Source organism: Acanthopagrus latus, chromosome 16, assembly GCF_904848185.1.
Source record: "Acanthopagrus latus isolate v.2019 chromosome 16, fAcaLat1.1, whole genome shotgun sequence".
Taxonomy (NCBI): Eukaryota; Metazoa; Chordata; class Actinopteri; order Spariformes; family Sparidae; genus Acanthopagrus; species Acanthopagrus latus.
Genome location: NC_051054.1, coordinates 9,040,577 through 9,060,260, shown reverse-complemented (window position 1 = coordinate 9,060,260; position 19,684 = coordinate 9,040,577). Strand labels below are relative to the sequence as shown.

At 42.0% G+C, this 19,684-nt stretch overlaps 2 protein-coding genes and 1 long non-coding RNA gene across 18 annotated transcripts in view; 1 reads left to right on the top strand and 2 right to left on the bottom strand.

The window, feature by feature from the left end:
- The window catches only part of stxbp6 (syntaxin binding protein 6 (amisyn)), a 150,848-nt gene extending 147,622 nt beyond the window's left edge, over nt 1–3,226 (bottom strand). For 3 of the 12 annotated variants that reach the window (XR_005070188.1, XM_037071243.1, XM_037071244.1), the window contains exon 1: nt 2,840–3,226. The gene's annotated coding sequence lies outside the window, so the exon portion shown is untranslated. The remainder of the gene's footprint in view (nt 1–2,839) is intronic. The other 9 variants (XR_005070189.1, XR_005070190.1, XM_037071246.1 and 6 more) reach the window with 6 other exon arrangements.
- On the top strand, nt 2,525–7,121 carry LOC119004388. Its single transcript, XR_005070191.1, has 2 exons — nt 2,525–2,746; nt 4,255–7,121. It is a non-coding gene; the product is annotated as an uncharacterized LOC119004388 (long non-coding RNA).
- Nucleotides 7,122–15,910: 8,789 nt separating this feature from the next.
- The window catches only part of fermt2 (fermitin family member 2), a 42,031-nt gene continuing 38,257 nt past the window's right edge, over nt 15,911–19,684 (bottom strand). For all 5 annotated transcript variants that reach the window (XM_037071762.1, XM_037071764.1, XM_037071765.1 and 2 more), the window contains 2 exons: nt 19,468–19,609; nt 15,911–18,548 (listed from right to left, as the gene is read on the bottom strand). In XM_037071762.1, the coding sequence (XP_036927657.1) occupies nt 18,375–18,548; nt 19,468–19,609 (316 nt within the window). In that variant the 3' untranslated portion in view covers nt 15,911–18,374. The remainder of the gene's footprint in view (nt 18,549–19,467; nt 19,610–19,684) is intronic.

Sequence of the window (19,684 nt, the reverse complement as noted above, 5' to 3'; positions counted from 1 at the left end):
CAAATGCTCTTAGAGAGGAAAGCACTTTCAAGGAAGCGCATGAGAAGAGAGGAGAAGCTGTAAACCACTTTTGGCTTAATCTCCTTTTTCATTTTTCATACTGTCACAGTACATTTGTGTCTTTAATGGCTATGCGAGTTGTGTTTTTGTTCCTTTAAAATATGTGAGGCAACTAATGTACATTGTACACTGTGGGACAAAAGGCAAATGTCGATATAAGAATACAAGAATACATACTGTACATCCTGTGGATATCACCGTTATGTTGTACAATAATGGAGGACACTGATCACAAAAAAGAATAGCTCTTCATCAAAGCAGCTTGTTGAATATGGTGTTACTCTTTTCCCTCAAAAAAGGAAAGACACATAAAGACCGATCCATTTTCCTGTTTGACTCAGCTGCTACTGAAGGTTATGTAGTGCCAGGGAGGCATGGGCTAGCCATGAATCAATAAGTGACATGCCAGGCCCCCAAATGAGCTCATCCTTTATAGCCCAGCACCTTATGGCAATAAAACAGTTGGGAGGGACTGAACAGTGGTGGGTAAACAGCAGAAAGGCAAACGTAGAGCACTCACAAATACAACGTCTCGAACGCAACTGCAGAGATCATTACCACAATGACTCGATTATGTGCTAGGGCAATGGCTTGAGGCATTAACTGTACAAAAGTGAATGAACAATTTGTTTGCATAAGGGTAAGCTAAAAGCAACAGCACTGTGTCAGTGTGCACATTCAGAGTAATAGATCTGGATGTTATACGCAGAGCAAAATCAGCAAAAATTCTGAGGTAAAGAGCTTGTCTAACTTCACTACTTCTCTATTAAATCTAGAGACAGAGACAGTGAGAGAGAGAGAGAGAGAGAGAGACAGAGACAGAGAGACAGAGACAGAGAGAGAGAGAGAGCATCATTCTTGTAATGCAGTGAGGACAACTCAGTGATTCAGACTCCTCAGGGACTCCAAATCTTTATGTCCTTTTGTCACAAACACTGACAGCCTGTTTTTTGTTCCACTTTCATTAAACAATCCACAAAGGAAGTGACGTTTTTTATGTCTTTATGTCTGCCCTCAAGGATATCTGTCCTGTATGACAACAGAACAAGCCGAGGTGGTGGACACACAGGGAGGGAGCCAGCTCGACAGTTTACACAATGCTGACTGTAATTGGACACTCACGTATGGGGAAAGGTATAATCTTATCTTTTATGGTGTACCAGAGCATATTAAGGCCTGAACTCTTGCATGGGAAGGAGCAAATATTTAATGTGATCGCGATTGTTAACACCATTGGAAGACACAGGGGTGTCCTCAGAGCTAATCTGTACCAACCAGCCTACCAGGTTCCAACCTGTCATAGAGATTCAGATGTGGAGACATGCGGTAATGACTCTTCAGAGATAAAGGCATTCAAATATATACCAAGCTTTTATCTATCTTTAGTTTCGGGAAGGAGCCAGCCCGAGCAACTGAGAGCCTAAAAAAGTGCTAGTCCAACAGAATCAGATACTTAACAAAATAAGTGAACGAGAATGTAAACTTGGTTTTCTAACAACAAATAATATTCACCAACATTTTACAGCCTACAAATCTTGTTCTCCAGATGCAAGAAAACATATCTGTATGATGCGGACCCCCAATAAATGTCACATCGTCGTGATTTCAACAGCTTCTTTACCAGTGAAAATCTAAATTGTGATGCAAAAAGTGATCATTGCCACTGATTACAAATCAATGTGTCCAAATAACAACATAACATAATGTGAAACATGCATCATCTAATAAATCCATAACAAGAATACTTAATTTAGGAGATACAAGGGTTTTACCTGAGAACATCAATTTGTTGTGCATATGCCTTCGGCCAGGTCTGTTTTGGCACACACGAGTGTATCTCAAACAAACACCATTCTCAATCTGCTTACACGACTGCTGAGTATTGTTATATTTACAGACAAACAACTGCCAATGATGATCCAAATCATGTATTTAACATCAAAGATTTAATGTTAATCAAAGATATTGATTGTTTACACAGGAGACAACACCAGCAGCATCAGCCGATGACAAACGCCTCACTTCTTACAGACAAGGAAAAAAACTGCATCATCAGATTTCTCTGGTGCTGTATAATGTTCTGAGACATTAAGTGATGATTTTATGATCTGCTGGTGCTGATCACATGATACAGTGTCTCCTGTTTCACAACAGGCAGCCAGTCAAGTTGGACAACACCCAAATTCACTTGACTGGGCTGACAGGAATTTCTCCGGAATATTTGCACCTCCAGGTCACATATAGGACAGGGGCAAAACTTATTTAGATCAAATATTGGACGATCTAACGAGAGTGCACTTTATTTTCACTGTATTTATTTATTCTATTCAACACACGGTGGCCAGGACCTCTATTTATAAAGACAGCTCGAAATAGGGGAGGCGCCGCTCACCTCGGAAGACACCATAAAACACAAACATGTCATTTTTTTTATTGACAGTAAATCACCTTGAATGCTGCAAATTGTCAATAGAAGGGGGGGAAAGCAATTAATCAAGATTTTTATATCCAAAGGCCCAATAAATATACTAAATATAAAAAAAACAATGGACGCTTGATTACACCAGCACGTGCACTTGTGGTTAATTAGATAAATGGGAGCGCGCGCACCGCAAAGTGGCTGGATTTGTTGTTGACGCAGTTAGCGCCAATTGCTAATCAATAATGCGAAGACAACAGCTCAGATGTGAGTAGAAAGCATTAATCAAACTTTTGTTCATGTTCAAATTGCTGATGAGTGACAGAAGTAGAAGCGCGGCGTGGAGTTGACGTTACTTACCGATGTGTTTCCACGTGCGGTCCACAAATCCCTCACTTGGCGTCTCCGGCTGCTGTCACAGTTTCTTCCCCCAGCACACTTTCGGCAGTCTCCTCCTTCGCTGTTTATTGCGCTGTCGGCTCACACCGAACGGGAGCATTTCGCGTTTAACATCGCGTCGACTTCACTTTCAGGACGAAGTTGTTCGGGGCGTGAGGGAGAGTTTTGTTTCTCCCCTGCTGCCGTGCGAGCGGAGACTGTAACCCACCGTCTGTCTGCCTGACCGACTGCGGCTCTCCCCTCCCCGTGTGTGTGTGTATGTGAGTGAGTGTATGGGGAAACCAGTAGCAGGTTCCCATGCAGACACACAAACCCTCCCGCCAATCACGTACAGTGTCACAGCACCACGTAGCACACACTCCACTTCTGCAGAAGTGCGAGGGGACGAGAAGAAGCGAAACACCAAAGCCGAACAGTGAAAATGAAGGCTTTAGGATGGATGTTTATGGCTTATATTAGAGCCATAAAACATTTTTAGCACAGTTTTTTTTTTCCTCCAATATATGAGGTTTTGCTGGGTGACTGTTCTGGTTTCAAGACTCAAAACCAGCACAGCAAGTTAGAGAGGCTACCTTTCAGGAGGATTTACACAGTGGGCTTTGATTTTTTTTTTTGTTTTGTTTTGTTTCTCCCCTTCATGAGTAAAAGCAGAGCACATTTACAGGGAGACTCAGGTCATTGTGACCTGGACCCAAGTCAGTGTGTCAATGACCCACAAGTTGACTGGACAGGGAAAAAATGACTTTCATTTCCCAAGACTGATGTCTCTTGGGGAGGGAAAAAGTCCCCACTCTCCTCAAGAGCTGACTTGTCTTGGGACTTTACTCCACGTGAGGTGCCCATGGCAAAAATGACTTGGGACTTTCTTAATTGACTTGAGTCATTTCACATACACTCTGTTATGACTGTGCGTGTCCCAAAGGAATGTCATTATCGTCACCATCTTCTTACCATTGTTTACATTCACCCAGACACAAATTCAACCTTAAAAAAAAATGCACTACAGAATAATTTCCTGGGTGTTTATGTAAGCGACATTCCACCATCTCTAGAAAAAAAACTGCACATGGCTTCTGTTTGTTACACACTTTAATTTTCGATGACAAATACATTTACTTTAACCGTGACAGATAAGACTAGGAGAAAAGTACCTGCTGTTTGTTACTAGATTTATAATAACAGTGACACTTTCAGCCCCTCTGGGCATGTTACCCACTGGACAGAGATGGTGGCAATGATATTTTATCACCTACTTTCTATTACTCAAACTTTAAATACCCTATCAGTGGTTAGTCTGTGTCCAGGGTACACCTTCTTGTTAATTTGTAACAGGGGACAGACTTGCAAACTGACCCTTGTGATTCTTTCGGTTTCAGAGTCACGGTCAGGGCTGCGGATTCTACCTTGTACAAACCTCAGTCAGGTGAAGGATCAACAAGTCAGGCTGACCTGACTTACAGATTCAACTAAACAACCTACCTCTGTCCCTGCACTCTCTCTGCTACTAGGGGATGGAGAGCGGGGGTGGCAGGTTCTGTTAACACACAATTACTCAGCGGACATTTTCAGTAACAAAGGCATTCCCCACCGGACTCATAATAAAGACATATTCAGTCCTTTTGTGGATATTATTGAATTATTCTATCTGTCAGTCTCGCTTCCCAGTTAATGGCTGAATGACTGGTTTTTCCAAGTGACCCTGGGTCAAAGTAGCTGTGCCTTTTTTGAATTACGTGTTTGGACAACCCGATAAGGTGACTGATTTAGAAAACAGTGACTCCAAGTCCTTGTGAGGAGAGGATGGTGACAAATGTTTTAATTATGATCATTATTATTGTTATCATCCTGTCTCTGTGACTCAACCCTCACATATCTCAGATTATTCCCACAAAATGACTTAATGAATAGCAACAGGGGCATTCCCCAAGCTCACAATAAAAAAAGTATCTTAACTTCTGTGAATTGCTTGTTTAGGCAGGCTCGCACTACTCGAACACTTTCCAGCAACTCACCGAGAGATGTGTGGGAGGTGTCGAAGTCCGTCCTAAACTGCCAGCAGCTGCCGACTACCATCTACCATCTTTGTGTTTTCTACCATCATGCCAACAGAAATTTGCTCCCTGGGAATTCACACACAGGCCGCAGTGTAACAGTATGGAAGTGTGTGTGATTGTTTTCTGTCTGATGTTTTGCTTGGCCGGTTGTGAGTCATCCAAATTCCCCACAGAGCTCTAATTCCTCCCGTGGTTGGCTTGGCTTCTTTTATAAGCTCCGTCTTTATTCTGAAGAGACTTGGCTCATCTGAGATAGTTCAAGTTTTATGCGCTTCTGTTTCTTTGCCTCTGGGTCCCTGCAGCTGATGATTAACATGTTGTAGAGAAGAAGGATGAGTGTTTAAGCAATCGTTATTTGTCATATTAAGCAAAGGACTGGTTGTACTAGCAGATGTCTGTGGGTCATTAGAGAAAGCCACGGAAATAAATCCATAATAAAGGATAAACAAAATCTTCTTGTGACTTGCAAGCAGGCAGGCATCCTGTAATCAAGTGTGAATGTTTCTGATTTCACTGGAAACACTTTGTGTCTGTCTGGCTTTTGCATTTCCGTGCTGCAAGGTGCCGTCGCAATCAAGTTACACCGACCGAATTGATGGCAGATGTAATTCAGTTTTTTAACTTATGAGTACAATTTATTTACCAAGACCAATTACGCCTAATCCATGCTGCCAAACAAAGTCATACTTGGCACGCCAGTAATCAAATATGGATGTTTCCTTTTTTCATCCAGCCCCTCAAAGCTTTCCTGGGATCATGTTACAGTTTGTCTGGCTTTGCGATTCCACGCTGAAGCAAGCTGCTCAACCATCTGGTGGAGCATGTGGAAATAGTTCATTTTAGGATTGAAAAATGTTTTCAGACTCTTCTGAGGCCTTTCTTCTTCTTCTTCTTCTTTTTTTTTTTTCACGCTTCACCTTCAGACAATCCACTTTGATTTACACAACCTTCTCTGTAGGGTGTATTTTGGATCTGGATGGGGGATTTGTTTTGCTGCTATGGCTGCAAGGCCATTGGGACAGCAGCAAGAAAAAGTATTGGATACAGTGCTAGACTCTCCAGACTGTGACACACATACTGAACTGTACCTCTGTGGTCCCCTTTGAGCAAACACTTTCACTGTAGTGAGTCACTTTTTCCAGGTTGAGGGGAAAAAAAAACTAGGGGGGAAAAATCGATGCATCCGCACACATGTTAACCACACAAGGCACACAAGCAGAGAGGGTTAAAAGGGCATAAGCTGCTTCCTGCTAGTGAGTCTGGGAATTCGGGCAGAGTCTAGGGAAATAACTGGCTGATGATTTGCTCTGATGAAAGAAGCCAATCGGAGGTTTGTTTGGAGGTTTGGTGTGCGGCACTACCAGTCTCAATAACAACCCAGAGAGTGATTGCCCAACAAATATGTTGAAAGCTTGACACTGCTCATTGCTCAATTCAGCGCTGAGGTTAGTTTTTGGATGCATGACACACCACAGAGACTGAAACATCCTTCAGGTTTTGCTTACGTGGCTCAAAGTTTCCGTTGTGTGTTATAGGACTGGAATCTGTTGTAAGGGAACGGCAGTGGAGAAAAAACAAATAACAGCTATTTTGGTGAATTTTCATGAATATTTTACATGCTACTCATATATTGGTATAAGCGTTAATTAAGCATTACTAATTACAGTCCTAGTTTCTGTCTTTCAGCACTGCACAGAACTTGCAGAATGGTTTAACGGGGAGTTATTTATCTAAGTTTTCCATGAGTAATTTTCTGGAGCAGCTCTGCTTCACTGACCTGAGTGCAGTTTATCCTCTAAAAACTAATGTTCCAAATACTTCCTAGAGGTTTTCTATTAAGTAGCTTTACACACTTGTTGTGATACTGTTCAACTCTGTGCTCTGTGTCTGCTTGTTGTAGGGCCTCATCAGACATATTTAAAGAGTATTAGTTAAAGATATAATGTGTGATGATTCTGCATTAAAACAACTGGAGCTTGACTGGACTTTTGTTATATTTTCTTGACCATGTGATTCCAACAGTGGAAGTCTGCAAACAAGTGTTTATTCACCCCAAAAAGCCAGATTACTTTACATGAGCTGTAAGCAAGCAAGTTTCCCTTCCCTTTCCTTTCTAATTTCCCCCTCTCCTCTCCGTCTTGTACCTTGTGTATATAGTAAACATTTCTAGTCGGCTGTCCAAATTAAAGTCAGTAAACCCCCTGCAGATCGCTGCTGAAGTCAGGTTGATAAACGGGTCTTAAGATGAATCCACACTTTGTAACCTGTAAAAGTTAAATCTCTGAGTTCTCCACCCGGTGGTGAACGGCTCTGGATCAGAGCAGAATCGGGTGTGACTGCAGGTGTTTACTCCTCCAGAAGCTCTGGCTCTGCTCCCAGCTCTTTCCTCTACACAGACACCAGACGGCAGCTGCAGTCACTATGCCAGTACATTAACGGGAAACATTTAGATTACTTGCATTATTAATACACATTTTAAAGATCTAGTGTGTAGGATTTAGTGGCATTCGAGTGGTGTGGTAGCAGATTGCAACCAATTATGACCCCTCAACACTCCCCTACAGTGTTGGCTTGACCAGTTATATTTTATCATATTATATTACACCATATTTCGAGCCCAAAATCCCCATAAATCCCCCTAAATGGCAAATTCAGTTTCAGTTAGTGAAATATTTGTATCCAATAAGCTTGCTGATAGCAGCGCTGCATCCCTTCACACATCTTTCTTGTAATTCAGTATGACATAATTTGCATCATTCACAACCCTGGAATCTTGTCTGGAATATGAAAAAAGGGCTTGTGTGGGCTCGCTTAATGATCTTCCGCGAGACGTAAGCTTGCAGTGATATAACCGCCAATAAAAACGAATGGGTTGAGATCTCAATTGGGGTTGTTGTTGTGCAGAAGCACTCCAACAGGAGGCAGAAGCAACTGTCAGAGCTCTACCTGGCACTCCTTCTTCCTTTCCGCCCCACTCTTTCTGCACACCCTCCACCCCTCCTCCCAAAATCCTGGAAAATGTAAACATCCTTCCGGTATGTGATGTTGGACGAGGCGCTGCGCAGGCCGGCCGGATTAGGGAGAACGAGGTGCCTCAGTCCCCGGGGTGAGTAGGGTAAACATGGAGATCTGACGATAGAGGAATGGAACGGTGCGAGGGACCCTTTGCTCCAAACCAGCCGGCTGCCTCTCATCTCCCCACACGGCCAGATGGCTGCTATACACTCACACACTCCCCAATACCTCTCTCTGTTCGTCTCTATCTTCCTTCTTTTTCTCTGTCTGACTGCTGCACTAATCAAACACTGAATGCATGCGGTTTGTTGTTTACTCGTCACAGTATGAGGCATGAGACACACACATCAGACGCTGCTTACAGAGCGGCATGAGAGCTCACTGGAGAGAGAAAACACGTCTCACTGTGGTCGAGCTGACATGCATACATTACTTCAAAAAGCATGCATGTGTGTGTGTGTTTGCGCGCTTTCATTTGAGATTTTATGCCTTTGTTCCAGCAGAGAATATCAAACCGTGCCTGTTTGATTTTCTTTCATCAGAGCTGTTTTTTTCGCGGTTCCTGGTAACTTCGTGGAACAGTCAGGGAGGCGGACCGTGTGTTTATGTGAGGAGGGGTCTGAAACTTCATGTTTAGATTGAACTTGTCAAGGGGAGGAAATTACAGCGTGTACGTACATGCGTGCACTTTCTTCTTTTTTTTTTTTTTACATTATCAAACCAGGTCAAGTGTAACAATCCACTCCGATGATCCCTAAGTGGTGTGAAATAAGAAAATATTTAGACCTCAGCTCTGGTATTGATTTTACCTGCTAGTGCCTGATAGAATATCCCTCACATGTGGCCCCTTAACCAATCACATTAGATACATAGGAAGCCAAGTTGTGTCATATCACCGGGCTGCTCTGTGTTGTTTTTAAAGGAGACCTACCATGTTTTTTTTGTTTTATTTCCTTTCCTTTAGGGATAGAAAAAGAAAAACGGGTATGTTATTTGTGCATTAAAGCATGTAAGCCTTTTCAAAATAAAATGATGAGCCAGAAAATGAGCGTAATGTCGTCTTTAAGTCATTTTGTCACATCACTTCCATGTCTTTCCACTTTCATGTGAAACTCTGTGGGAGCAGAATCACTTCTTTACGACTATTACGCCCTCTCCAAGGCATATCTTTTACACCGAGTCATTCAGGGACAATGGCTGTCAAAAGGCTTCATATGATCACTCCAGATGATCCGTCAGATTATAGGAATCATCCATATGACCTTTCCCGCACTGCTGGATCAGAAAGACCTGTCACTTTCTTTAAAACTATTCGCAAACCGCTCACTCTGACATCATTTCTGACAACTGCAGTGCTCTTTTCCCTTTTGAAGTGTGAATTTTTTGGGGCCGTCATTGGAATATTCCTTTGACAAAGCCAGCCGCTTTAATTAGATTTGAACCATCCATCATTTGAAACGAAGCGACTTTCATACTCGGATCAATCTGAGCTGCCTCGTAGCTTTACAAAACACAGCAGAGACATTTGCTTTGAGTCCCAGCTCTGAGTTCTGCATTATTAATAAAGCTGGTTGTCCAATCGATGACACATTTACTTTTAATACGAAAAGATCAATACATAATTAAATTCAGACTGTTGGTTGATGAGGGACAGCGGCAGCTCTCGCTAATCTTGTATTAATTATTATTCTATTTACCTACAGCAGAACCAGTTGGACAAGACTCCCCTTTTAAACCCACAATGAGACGTCTTTTCTTCATGTTGAACTAAAGAATGTTCCTTTTATCTCCCTTTTTTCCCTCGATTTATAGAACAATTGAAAGTGGACTTTTTGGAAGATATGCAGAAGATGTGTAAGGGTGAATATAACTTCTTTCTACAATTTTATGACATATAATATAATATAATATAATATAATAATGTAATATGTAAGCAGTATCGACACAGTCAACTCCACATCAATATTGTCGATTTTCTATTGCTCATTTTCTACATCTGTGGTCTTACAACTAGGAATACTGTAAAAGTGTGAATGGTAATAACGTATTCAACCCTGAAACTGCTGATTGTAAGACTGCAGCTGCCACACAACAAAGTACAAAAGAAAAGAAAAGACTTTGTTGTGAGACTGTGAGTTGTGTTTCAGTCAGTCCTCTGTGTTTTCCCCATCTGGTATTGTCATGCCAACACCAGAGAAACATATAATCTCACTTTACCCACAAGGCAGCAGCTTAACACCAGAGTTTTGCAGAAGCATAACTTATCCTGAATCACAGTTGATCCTCTGGGGCGTGCTCAAGTCAGATTTTGGAGCAGCTCGCCAGGGCAAAAGACTCTGTAATGGAGCCTCACACCATTAAACACCGCAAACTAGATCCATCTTCATCATGGCCGTCAGACAGTTGAATGATGGGTGTGTGAAGTGTGTGTGGCTGGCTGCTGTGGTTGTGTGCGCTGTTCCTCACTACACTAAGTCACTTTTGTCATCATAAGTGATGTGGGCCTCTGAGAACCTCATTGGAGACTCTCAGTCCACATTGTGTCGAAGAAGTCCTTCAACATGAACCTTTATACCGCTTATATGTTCACCTGTAAATACAGCATTGCAGATTGATTTGTCAGTTATAACAGCTGGATAGCAACTCAGATATAGGCTTTCAGTTTGAAGGGACAGTTCATCCAAAATCTAAAATATGTATTTTCTCCTCCAGAATAATTGTTGGCAATGCACTTTTCTGCAAACCACAGATTGGCACATATCTTTACATGCAACTGAATGTTTCTTTATGCTCAATTTTCAGTTGCATCTCGTGACAACACTGTGCTTATGCTCTGATTAAGTTCAGGAACAAAAACCACGTGATCAGGTTTAGGAAAACATGTTTTGGCTTAATATATACATCCAGAGATGTCCCGAGGTGTCATTAAAATCACCTGGTTTCTGTCACCACAAACACAACTGCAAACTGTCCCAAGGTCTCCTTAAAAACATCCTCTACAAATCTTGATACGCTGGTCATTTTCTCATCTCGCCCCTCTAGATAGGAAGTCATAAACCTGTAATGTGAACGTGATAAGACATGTTTTTTATAGAAATGTCAATATGCTAAATAACCTATGAAACTAACAAATGTGAATGTGCTCCATGTAGCTCCTCCTGATGTCCGTACAGTTTACAACAAAACAATCGATGGATTAATAGCAGTGCACGTAAAGAGAAAAAAAACAAGTGTGTTATATTTTACTGTCCCTATAAGTCCTCGTCGCTCTCCCCTCTGTCCCGCCAGTGACCCACTCACTCTCCACCCAATATTATTTTGTTGCCAGTTAACAGTCAAAAACAGCTAGTTTAGCCGATCAATAAGCAGAGCCCTCTGGGTAATGCAAAGAGCCAACAAGCCACTTTCATTTTGCAAGTTTCATTTGGTCTTTATTGCTGGCGAGACAAGTGGTGTGACTTGTCATAACATCACTGGGAGATAATGTGGAGATACAGAGATGGACACTGAGACTTCGGGATTAGCACAGGCCGGCTTTCTTGTTATGTCTTGGTATCTGGGAACAATTGAGGGAAAACAGGTGATAAAACAGGGGATAGAACTGAGGGAGAAGGCGCCAGTGAGGTCCTAAAAGGTGATGGCGTTCGAGGCTTTTTTAATACTATTGATCAAAAGGGATCAATTTAAAAACACCTGCTGTATCTCAATATGTTACACTGAGGCGTAGTTCATGCTTAATAAAATGCCTCAATAGAAAAAAAATTACATCCCTGGTGGTTCTCTTCTCAGCTTATTTTCTCAAATGTTGCCCTCAATCGCAGGATTCCTTTTGACTCTTCCAGTGTTATGATTTTGACAAAATATCTCCCAGGATACATCTGTTTCTTGCTTGTCAGACAAGTCAGCACAACTCCCATCATGCCCCCAGGCAAAGACAGGTTCTTCCACCACCAGTGCCATGAAAAAAAAGGAACCCGACACTTGTCTGTTTGTATTCCCTAACAACGTCAGGCCTTTAAATTGCATTAACTCGGCTGAAAAACAAGATGTAGCCAAACAAAAACAGGTTTTTTAAGCTAGCGGGGCGATGCAAATTACCCAATTTTGTGCAACAGTGCTTAAAGCCAAAAGGTCCCTGGGGGAGAAGAGGATTACTTTATAAAAGACTCCCACTGCAAATAGCCCGAGAGAGGATTCAACTTGAGATGTTACGTGAGCGGGAATACACAACATCTGTAGCTTCAGCTGTAATTCTGCTGCACACACTCTGTGTATACAATGCGCTCTCATACATTGCACGACCGTAAAAATTCTTGCGTGCAGCAGAAAATGATGACGCCAGCGTCTTGGCTCACGACGGGCCCCATCTCATCTCTATAAACACCATGTGACATGACCTCATCAGCTGAGAGGACACCCTCCGGCTCAGCTCTGAGACCTTAATGACATGCTCGTAATTTCGGCAAACTGCACGCGCAACGTCCCGGACTTCATCAAGGCAAGGCCCAACAAGGTGGATGACCTCAGGCTTCCAGTAATCATCCAACATATGAGACGTAGTGGTGTCAGATGTTGTTTCTGGATAAGACTGCATTTTATGTTTCTATCAAGACAAGCGCAGGCGATCGAAGACTTCAGGACGATCACCAATACGTAAACTTCCCTCCATGAGGTCTCACGTAATTGAATCTGAAAGGCCCATTACATCTGTTTATAGCTGGATCTCACCGATACCCACCTGACTAACGTCACTGGATTAATCAGCAGCAAGAATGAACATGATTTTGTGAGCTAGTAGAATTTGATTTGAACATATGTTTTATAAAGCCTTTAAACTCAGTTTAGCACCTCCAGAGTTTCAATGATGACATCAAGATAAGAGTCTTGGCACTCTCCGATGTTTAGCCCAGACCGGGGCTTTTCCACAAAGACATATCTAGAACTGTCCAGGATAATGGGAATAACATGTGTGAGTTCTCTTTTTGGGGGGATTTTTCATTTTCTAACATGTGGATTAAAAAGAGGTCAAGCCCACTTACTGAGTGTAGTGAATGAATTGAAGCCGAGAAGCAACGGAAAGGGGGCTGGAAAAAAGAGTGAATCACATTGTTTATGCGGCTTTTGCCTTTTAATGGCCTGGCTTTTTTTTAGTAAGACGAGTTAATTTTTCCAGCAAAGAAGAAAAAAAAAGTAGTGTCGCTGTGCAGTGCGGGTTTGGCTTTGCAAAAAATCACATGAGGGAATTAATCCAGCGCACACTCTGGAAACACATCAGACTGCTTAGTGATTAAAGTTCACAACATTTGTTCATGATTTACAAAAACAAGAAATCCAAGGCTCTCAATTAGGCTAACTAAATATTTACTCTGCAAAATAACATTATGGCATCAATTAAGAAACATATGGACATTAAGTGTCATTTTATATCCAAAGCCAATTAAAGAGAAAAAGGCATGAATAAAATCTTAACAGGAAGACTGCAAGTCTACAGCCACTCTTTTGTCTCTGTGAGGCTGTTCTTCGACACAGTGAGGTGGCACGAGCATGCTAGTGTGCTCACAATGCCAATTGTTAAGCAACTGCTCATTGTAAAATGGCAACTGACTTTTATAGTACTTATTATGATCCATAAACAGTATCTGGATTGGCATTTTAAAGTTGCCACTGATGTTTATAAACCTTTTCAATCGATCAGTGTGCTTTATAAAGCATTTCATAGGTTAACTGTGAATTTACCATTAATATAAATGATTATTATAAACTGTTACCCAATGCCATCACAGAGAACATCATGGTTGTGCAAGAGTCAAGTCAGGAGTTCACCAAAGTCATAAGAATATATAATCAATGGGACTCATCCTCTGGGGACCATGAATATATTTGCAATAATGAAAATCATTACCAAAGTAATTAGATTTAGATTTATCATCTGGAATCATGTATATTCAAAACATGGACAATTCATTGTGTACATGTATATTTCACAAAAATCAATTGAATTCATCCTCAGGGGACCACGCATGGTCTAAAACCTGCAGGATCTCCTCACTTTCTTTCATCTTGGCAGCAACATCTAAAACTCCAGCCACCATAAAATCTACTCTGACAATTGCCTTCTTGACAGCGGATTATAAAAGGAGGATACAAATGTATCCAGACAAGGTCAAAGCATCGGTCTGAGAGAAAAGACACTTTTTCTTCAAGGAAATTTCAAGGCCTACGTGAAACGAGCTAATCGGCACATCTGCTGTCATACCTGACATCATCTATAGCCGTCCGTCCTCTGGAAGAGAAAGTGGGTAACTGTCAGAAACACTTTCCTAGCGAGCGATGCCCTTGACATTAACAATGCCTTTAACCGACTGTGAACTTCAGGAATGAGGAAAGCAGTGCAGCACTTCCCTCAAACTGAACTATGCACCCGATTCAACCAGGAAGCTGCTGCGCTGAATGGCAACAGGTTCTACGTTGCTCCCCGCATTGTGTTGCTTCTTTTATGTTTCGACTTCCTGCGTTTGAATTGTTTGCAAGCAGTGCAATCTATAAATGTCATCCTCAAGTTTCCTACTGCATTTGCCTTTTTGTCGCATCAAGGCCGTCATCCAACCACCCACCACCCATCACCCATCACCCACCCCCCGAGGGTTCTGAGAAATTCCACATCACTAGGTGGAGCCTTCGTTGAGACGTCTTTACATCCAACACTGTGCAAACACAATGGGCCGTGTCCCACTTGAGGAATGGCGAACACAGTGTAGTTACAGGAGAGCAGCCCTTCAAGTGTAAATCCCATTTACGAATGACTTGATTTGCATTGTGCTTCAGACGCTTTTCTTGGAAGCTGCTGCCGTCAAAACCGCCGGTTTAAGTGTTGAATTGAGACTCATCTTCCACCAGAACAGGATGTTCTTGCAGAAATCAATTCATTGTTCCCACTGCGATGCTGAACACCTCATCTAATCTCTATAACTCACTGCAGGGTGGATACAAACTCGTGGGCTGCTGGATTCGTCATGTCAACCATTAATGATAGGACACGTCAGGGTCGGGTCTTTCTGTAAAATGGGATGAAATGTGGCCGGTAGCAGAGCAGATGAACACTTTTACATTGGTTTCTAAAAACGTGCTATCAAGGCGGAGGAGTCTGCAGGTTTTTATCGCACCAACCAGATAACACAAGATTCATTCATTACCTATCATATCATTACCTAACGACCCGCACCTGTGCTCACACTCATCTGCATCTTATTTAACCTGTGCTGCTGTTCCACACCAGACATCAGGTGGTGTGAGCAGCTCCCCAGTCATCACGGCCACCAGCACCTCCCGTCCCAGCTGCTCAGCGGGCCTCAGACGGACGTGCGCCATGTCCACTATGGGCAAAAAGCCTGCTAACAGACAGACTTGCCTGCAGGCGTTCACTGATCTAATCTCCTCCTCAATCTGGCACTTTGGGGGTTTTTTCAGCCGGGACGCCGGGTAAACATGTCAGATTTGGAGAAGTTTGGGGGAAGAGGTGGAGAGGCAGGGAGCACAGCTGGTGAAGCACTGCTATCTAGTGGAGAAACATGACCAGTGCACATGATGTATGCATGCAGGTGGCCTGTGGATATGCATGCTACTGTTATGCTGTGAAGTTTACTTTTCTGTGCTCTATGTTCAATTATCATATTAAAAGACTAGCATCCAAACTCTAACTTGGGGTACATGTGTATTAGATCCTCAACACAGAAGTAAAGCTGTCAGTAGGATTTAGTGGAATTAATGATTAATGCTGGGATGACAGAAACATCTTCCTTAAACCTTTGTTTCCTGCTTTCTATAATTTAAATCTATCCAACGACATTGTTAGTCCCTGTATTTACAGGGAATCTGTTGACGACAGGTGTAATACAGAATCCCACCAGCTGTATCCCTTTGAACTCTCTGTGTTAGGGCAAACGGAAAACCAGAGGACACTGTCTTTAAATAAAAATTACTTTATTTTTTAAAATAAATGCATTTTTTACAGTCAGAAAACAGAGCAGCAGGACATGCACTGCTGGCTCCTGACACTGGAGGCAAACAAAAAAAAACAACATCAGAGAAAATAAACACAGACCAGGCTTGGTTTTCTCTTACCTCTGTTCACTTTTGCCGATTTGTCTCAAACTCCAGGGTCTAAACAATGTAGGCTTCCTTCATACGGACATTATTAAATGGCACACTTCATTTAGTGACAAAACCAGACGAATAAGTGAAGTATTTTTTTCTTTTAAAAACAGGCGCTGAGCAAATCAAATTTGCAGCAGATTAAGCATCACTGTCAGTCTAAAGATTGAGCTAAAAAACACAACTCAGGGCCACGAACAGACATTGTGATCCACAAGTGGTAGAAGAGAAAGAAAAATCAATAAAATGAAGCTGAAATGCGAGAAAAAAGAGAGCACATTGAGAAGGCATACATATCTGTATTAAAAAAAAAATTATAATATGTACTCGACAAATATCTTAAATCAAACCTGGAGTTTGAGACTAGTGTTATCTTCATATATATTCATATATATCTTCATCTGAAAACTCAGTAAGACCACAACATAAGCAGGCGCAATTCTGAATACTACACATGTTGACAGATGGCTTCCCCCCCCTCTTTCCCAAAAGAGCAGGAAAAAAAACTGTACAATTCTATAAAATGTTTGTGTTTTTACATTAGTTACAAAAAAAATAATACTTCATTTACTGATCCTTCATACTGAGGACAGAAAAAAAAAAGTTGCATATTCATTCTTCAAACTTGGTGACCTTTTGCTGGTGTGTAATGATAAAAACTATAATATAATAACAATAATAATACTATATGGTGTGAGAAACAGAATGGCGATAAAACTAAAGAGGTGGAGCTTGGGAGTGATGAGCCCCTCCTGTCATGTAGTGTACATGCACTTAAGCGATGAGGCGTCAGGGCTTTCTACATCTCTGGATGCAATTCCAAACATGCTGTTGAGATTTAGTAGCTTGTAACTGTGGTCAGAACAGCAGCCATTAACAGATACGTTTGGCAAAGTATGAATGCAGTTTGGCACATGAGGTTTTGAATGTGCACTTGCAGGTCAGAAGAGGAAAAAAGCGTTTCCTTCAAAAAAGGAGGGGGGGCTGTCTAAAATTGAGGGAGGCATCTTAAAAAGTCATGTAACTTCTTTCAAAGTTTTGTTTAAAGGTCCTGTGTGCAGGATTTGTTTGGATTAAGGGGCAGAAACAGAAAATACTATTCAGAATTTTGCTTGTTGTTAGTGTATAGTCCAGAACAGACGAACGTGTAGTGTACTCAACTGATTACAATCTGCAACCTCACCGCTAGATGCCACTAAATCCCAGACACTGGACCTGTAAGAAACTCTGCATACACGTAACTAGAATCAATGACTTTTTAAGATGATCATTTTTTGCACAGAGGTCTTTAACAGAAAATGGAAAAAGACGTTCAAACCCACAAAACACTCATCCTAGTGAACTGAACCGTAGTGTGTTTTTCAGACACGCTCACTGTTTGCAGACTATTAAATACAAAACAAAACCGAGGCTCCTCGACGTCACACCTGTCGGCTAGTACAACGAGATTTCAAAATCGCTCTGGACAAGCTCTGAAACAAAAGACAATGAAAAGCAAAAAGGAAATTTTAATAACAGCTTATTCATAAACAGGACTTGTATAGTGTCGAAGTGCTTACATGTGACTTCAAAGAGACTAAACCCTTCATAGAGCGGATAGGATGGACATGTAGTGCTGTGATCAGTGGCCACTGCTGTCTGATAAAATCTGTCTTTTAGGATAAATAATTTGATATAGCTGTAAATATCCGTGGCACCACAATTTATGATGTACGTTTTAATGACAGTTTTTTCTGTCAGCTCCTTTAGTCCAGTTCTAGAAGAGAGAAAAAAAACAACAGCGAGAGATAGAGAGAGAGAAAGAGAGAAAGAAAGAGATTCTTTGGGATTAAATCTGATTGGTTTTAAAGGGTTGTCATGGACGTAAGTTGATGGCCATCAGCCCAGGAGGAGAGGAGGCAGGTGGTGGTCATCGTCGTCGTTATAGGAAAACAGAGAGGCTTCCCTGGTTCGGGTTTGTGTAAGGCTTCTGCTCAACCACAGGGGTTTTCGAAAAAGTTCATCCATTCACCACAATATTAGTGTTGTAACAAATGACCTTGTCAGCATTAATGCAAAAAAAAAAAAAAAACCTACAACAATAAAAACTGTCAGCCATGGCGATAGTGGTGCTGTTCTGGACTCATCAGTACAGCTCCAAACGATTTAAAAAAACACTGAGAAATAGAATAAAATAAACCCCGTACACTGTGGTTCCACCGCCCACCCCCACACCCAGCCACTCCCCTCCTGGCCCCTTGACCTACAATCGTTGACCCCCGGTGGTTCTGGGCAGCTCAGACCCAGCCGCTGGTCAGCTTATAGAACATCTCCTCGTCTAGGGACTCGTTCTGGTCCTTGGCACGCGTGGACAGGAAGATGTAGCCACCGATGAACTCGTGCACCACCTTACAGTCCACCTCGGCGCAGATGAAGGACAGACTGGGCTCGTCTGCAAACTCCACCGTCACCTGGAGCACGCAGAGCAGAGCACGTCAGTCACGATTCAGTGAAAACAGGCAAAATGCAATCATGCTCCTCCTGCAGACGCTATGAATGAGCCATTACTGTAATTTGTTTGCTACAGATGCATCATGTTCCCTTTGATTACTTCTGATGGTATCCAGATAATTTTCCACATGGGTGGTTTTTCCTCAGGTGAGCAATGCTCCAGCGTTGTGGAAGGCTTGCTAGTGCTGTAGATTCAAACAACAAACCGTGTACCTCTGTGCAGCTTAAGAAGCTTTCAGTTAATTTATCTTAATGCTCCAATCAACTTGGCCTGACTTGTTGGTGTTGCCAATCAAATCACACATTTCAATTTACTTTTTAAGATGAGGAAAACCAGAAAATAACTATGTCTGACAACCAGAAATGTTGTTATTTTTGTTCCGATTATCTACTAATTGACTTCAAAGAAAACTCCCAAAAATGTGGCATATAATTCTGACATTGTCAGACGTACATTAGACAGTTTGCAACAAACAATAATTGTCAAAACTGATGCAGCAGAACCAGAAAAGGCTGTTTTATTCCATGTGTCTTCTATGTCAAAACCTGGTGCCTACATAACCCACAGAGCAGCTCAGTTGGCCTCATTTGGCTGCGTTATGCCAATAGAGGCTAACTTTAAGGAGCTAGTCTCAAACAGAGATGAGGAGTGGGCTGCACTGGTCTGGCGAGCTTGCATCTTTTAACACTTTTCACACTTGCAATCTTCAGTCCCAACTGATGCCGACTCGAATGACATCATGTTTACATATACATTAGAGTTGAATGTCTTAAATTCTTCCCCTTAATTGACTCAAATTAACCTCCAACACTGAGTGACAATAGTCTTAAAATAGTGCAGTATAAATCATATTTAAGGGTATTCGGTGGGTTCCCTACCATCTTGATCTCCCAGTTGACGTTCCACTGTTTCATGTTGCTGAAGCGCCAGGTCTTGATAGCATCTCCAGTGCTGGCATCCATCCGGATCAGACGGTTGTAGGTGATGCCGATCAGCTCCTCCCGCTTTCCACCCTGGAACCTGCAGAGGAGAAGAAGAGGATCCACGGTTAAATCAAAGTGTGTAGTTTTGATCATACTTAAACTGCTTCTCCCA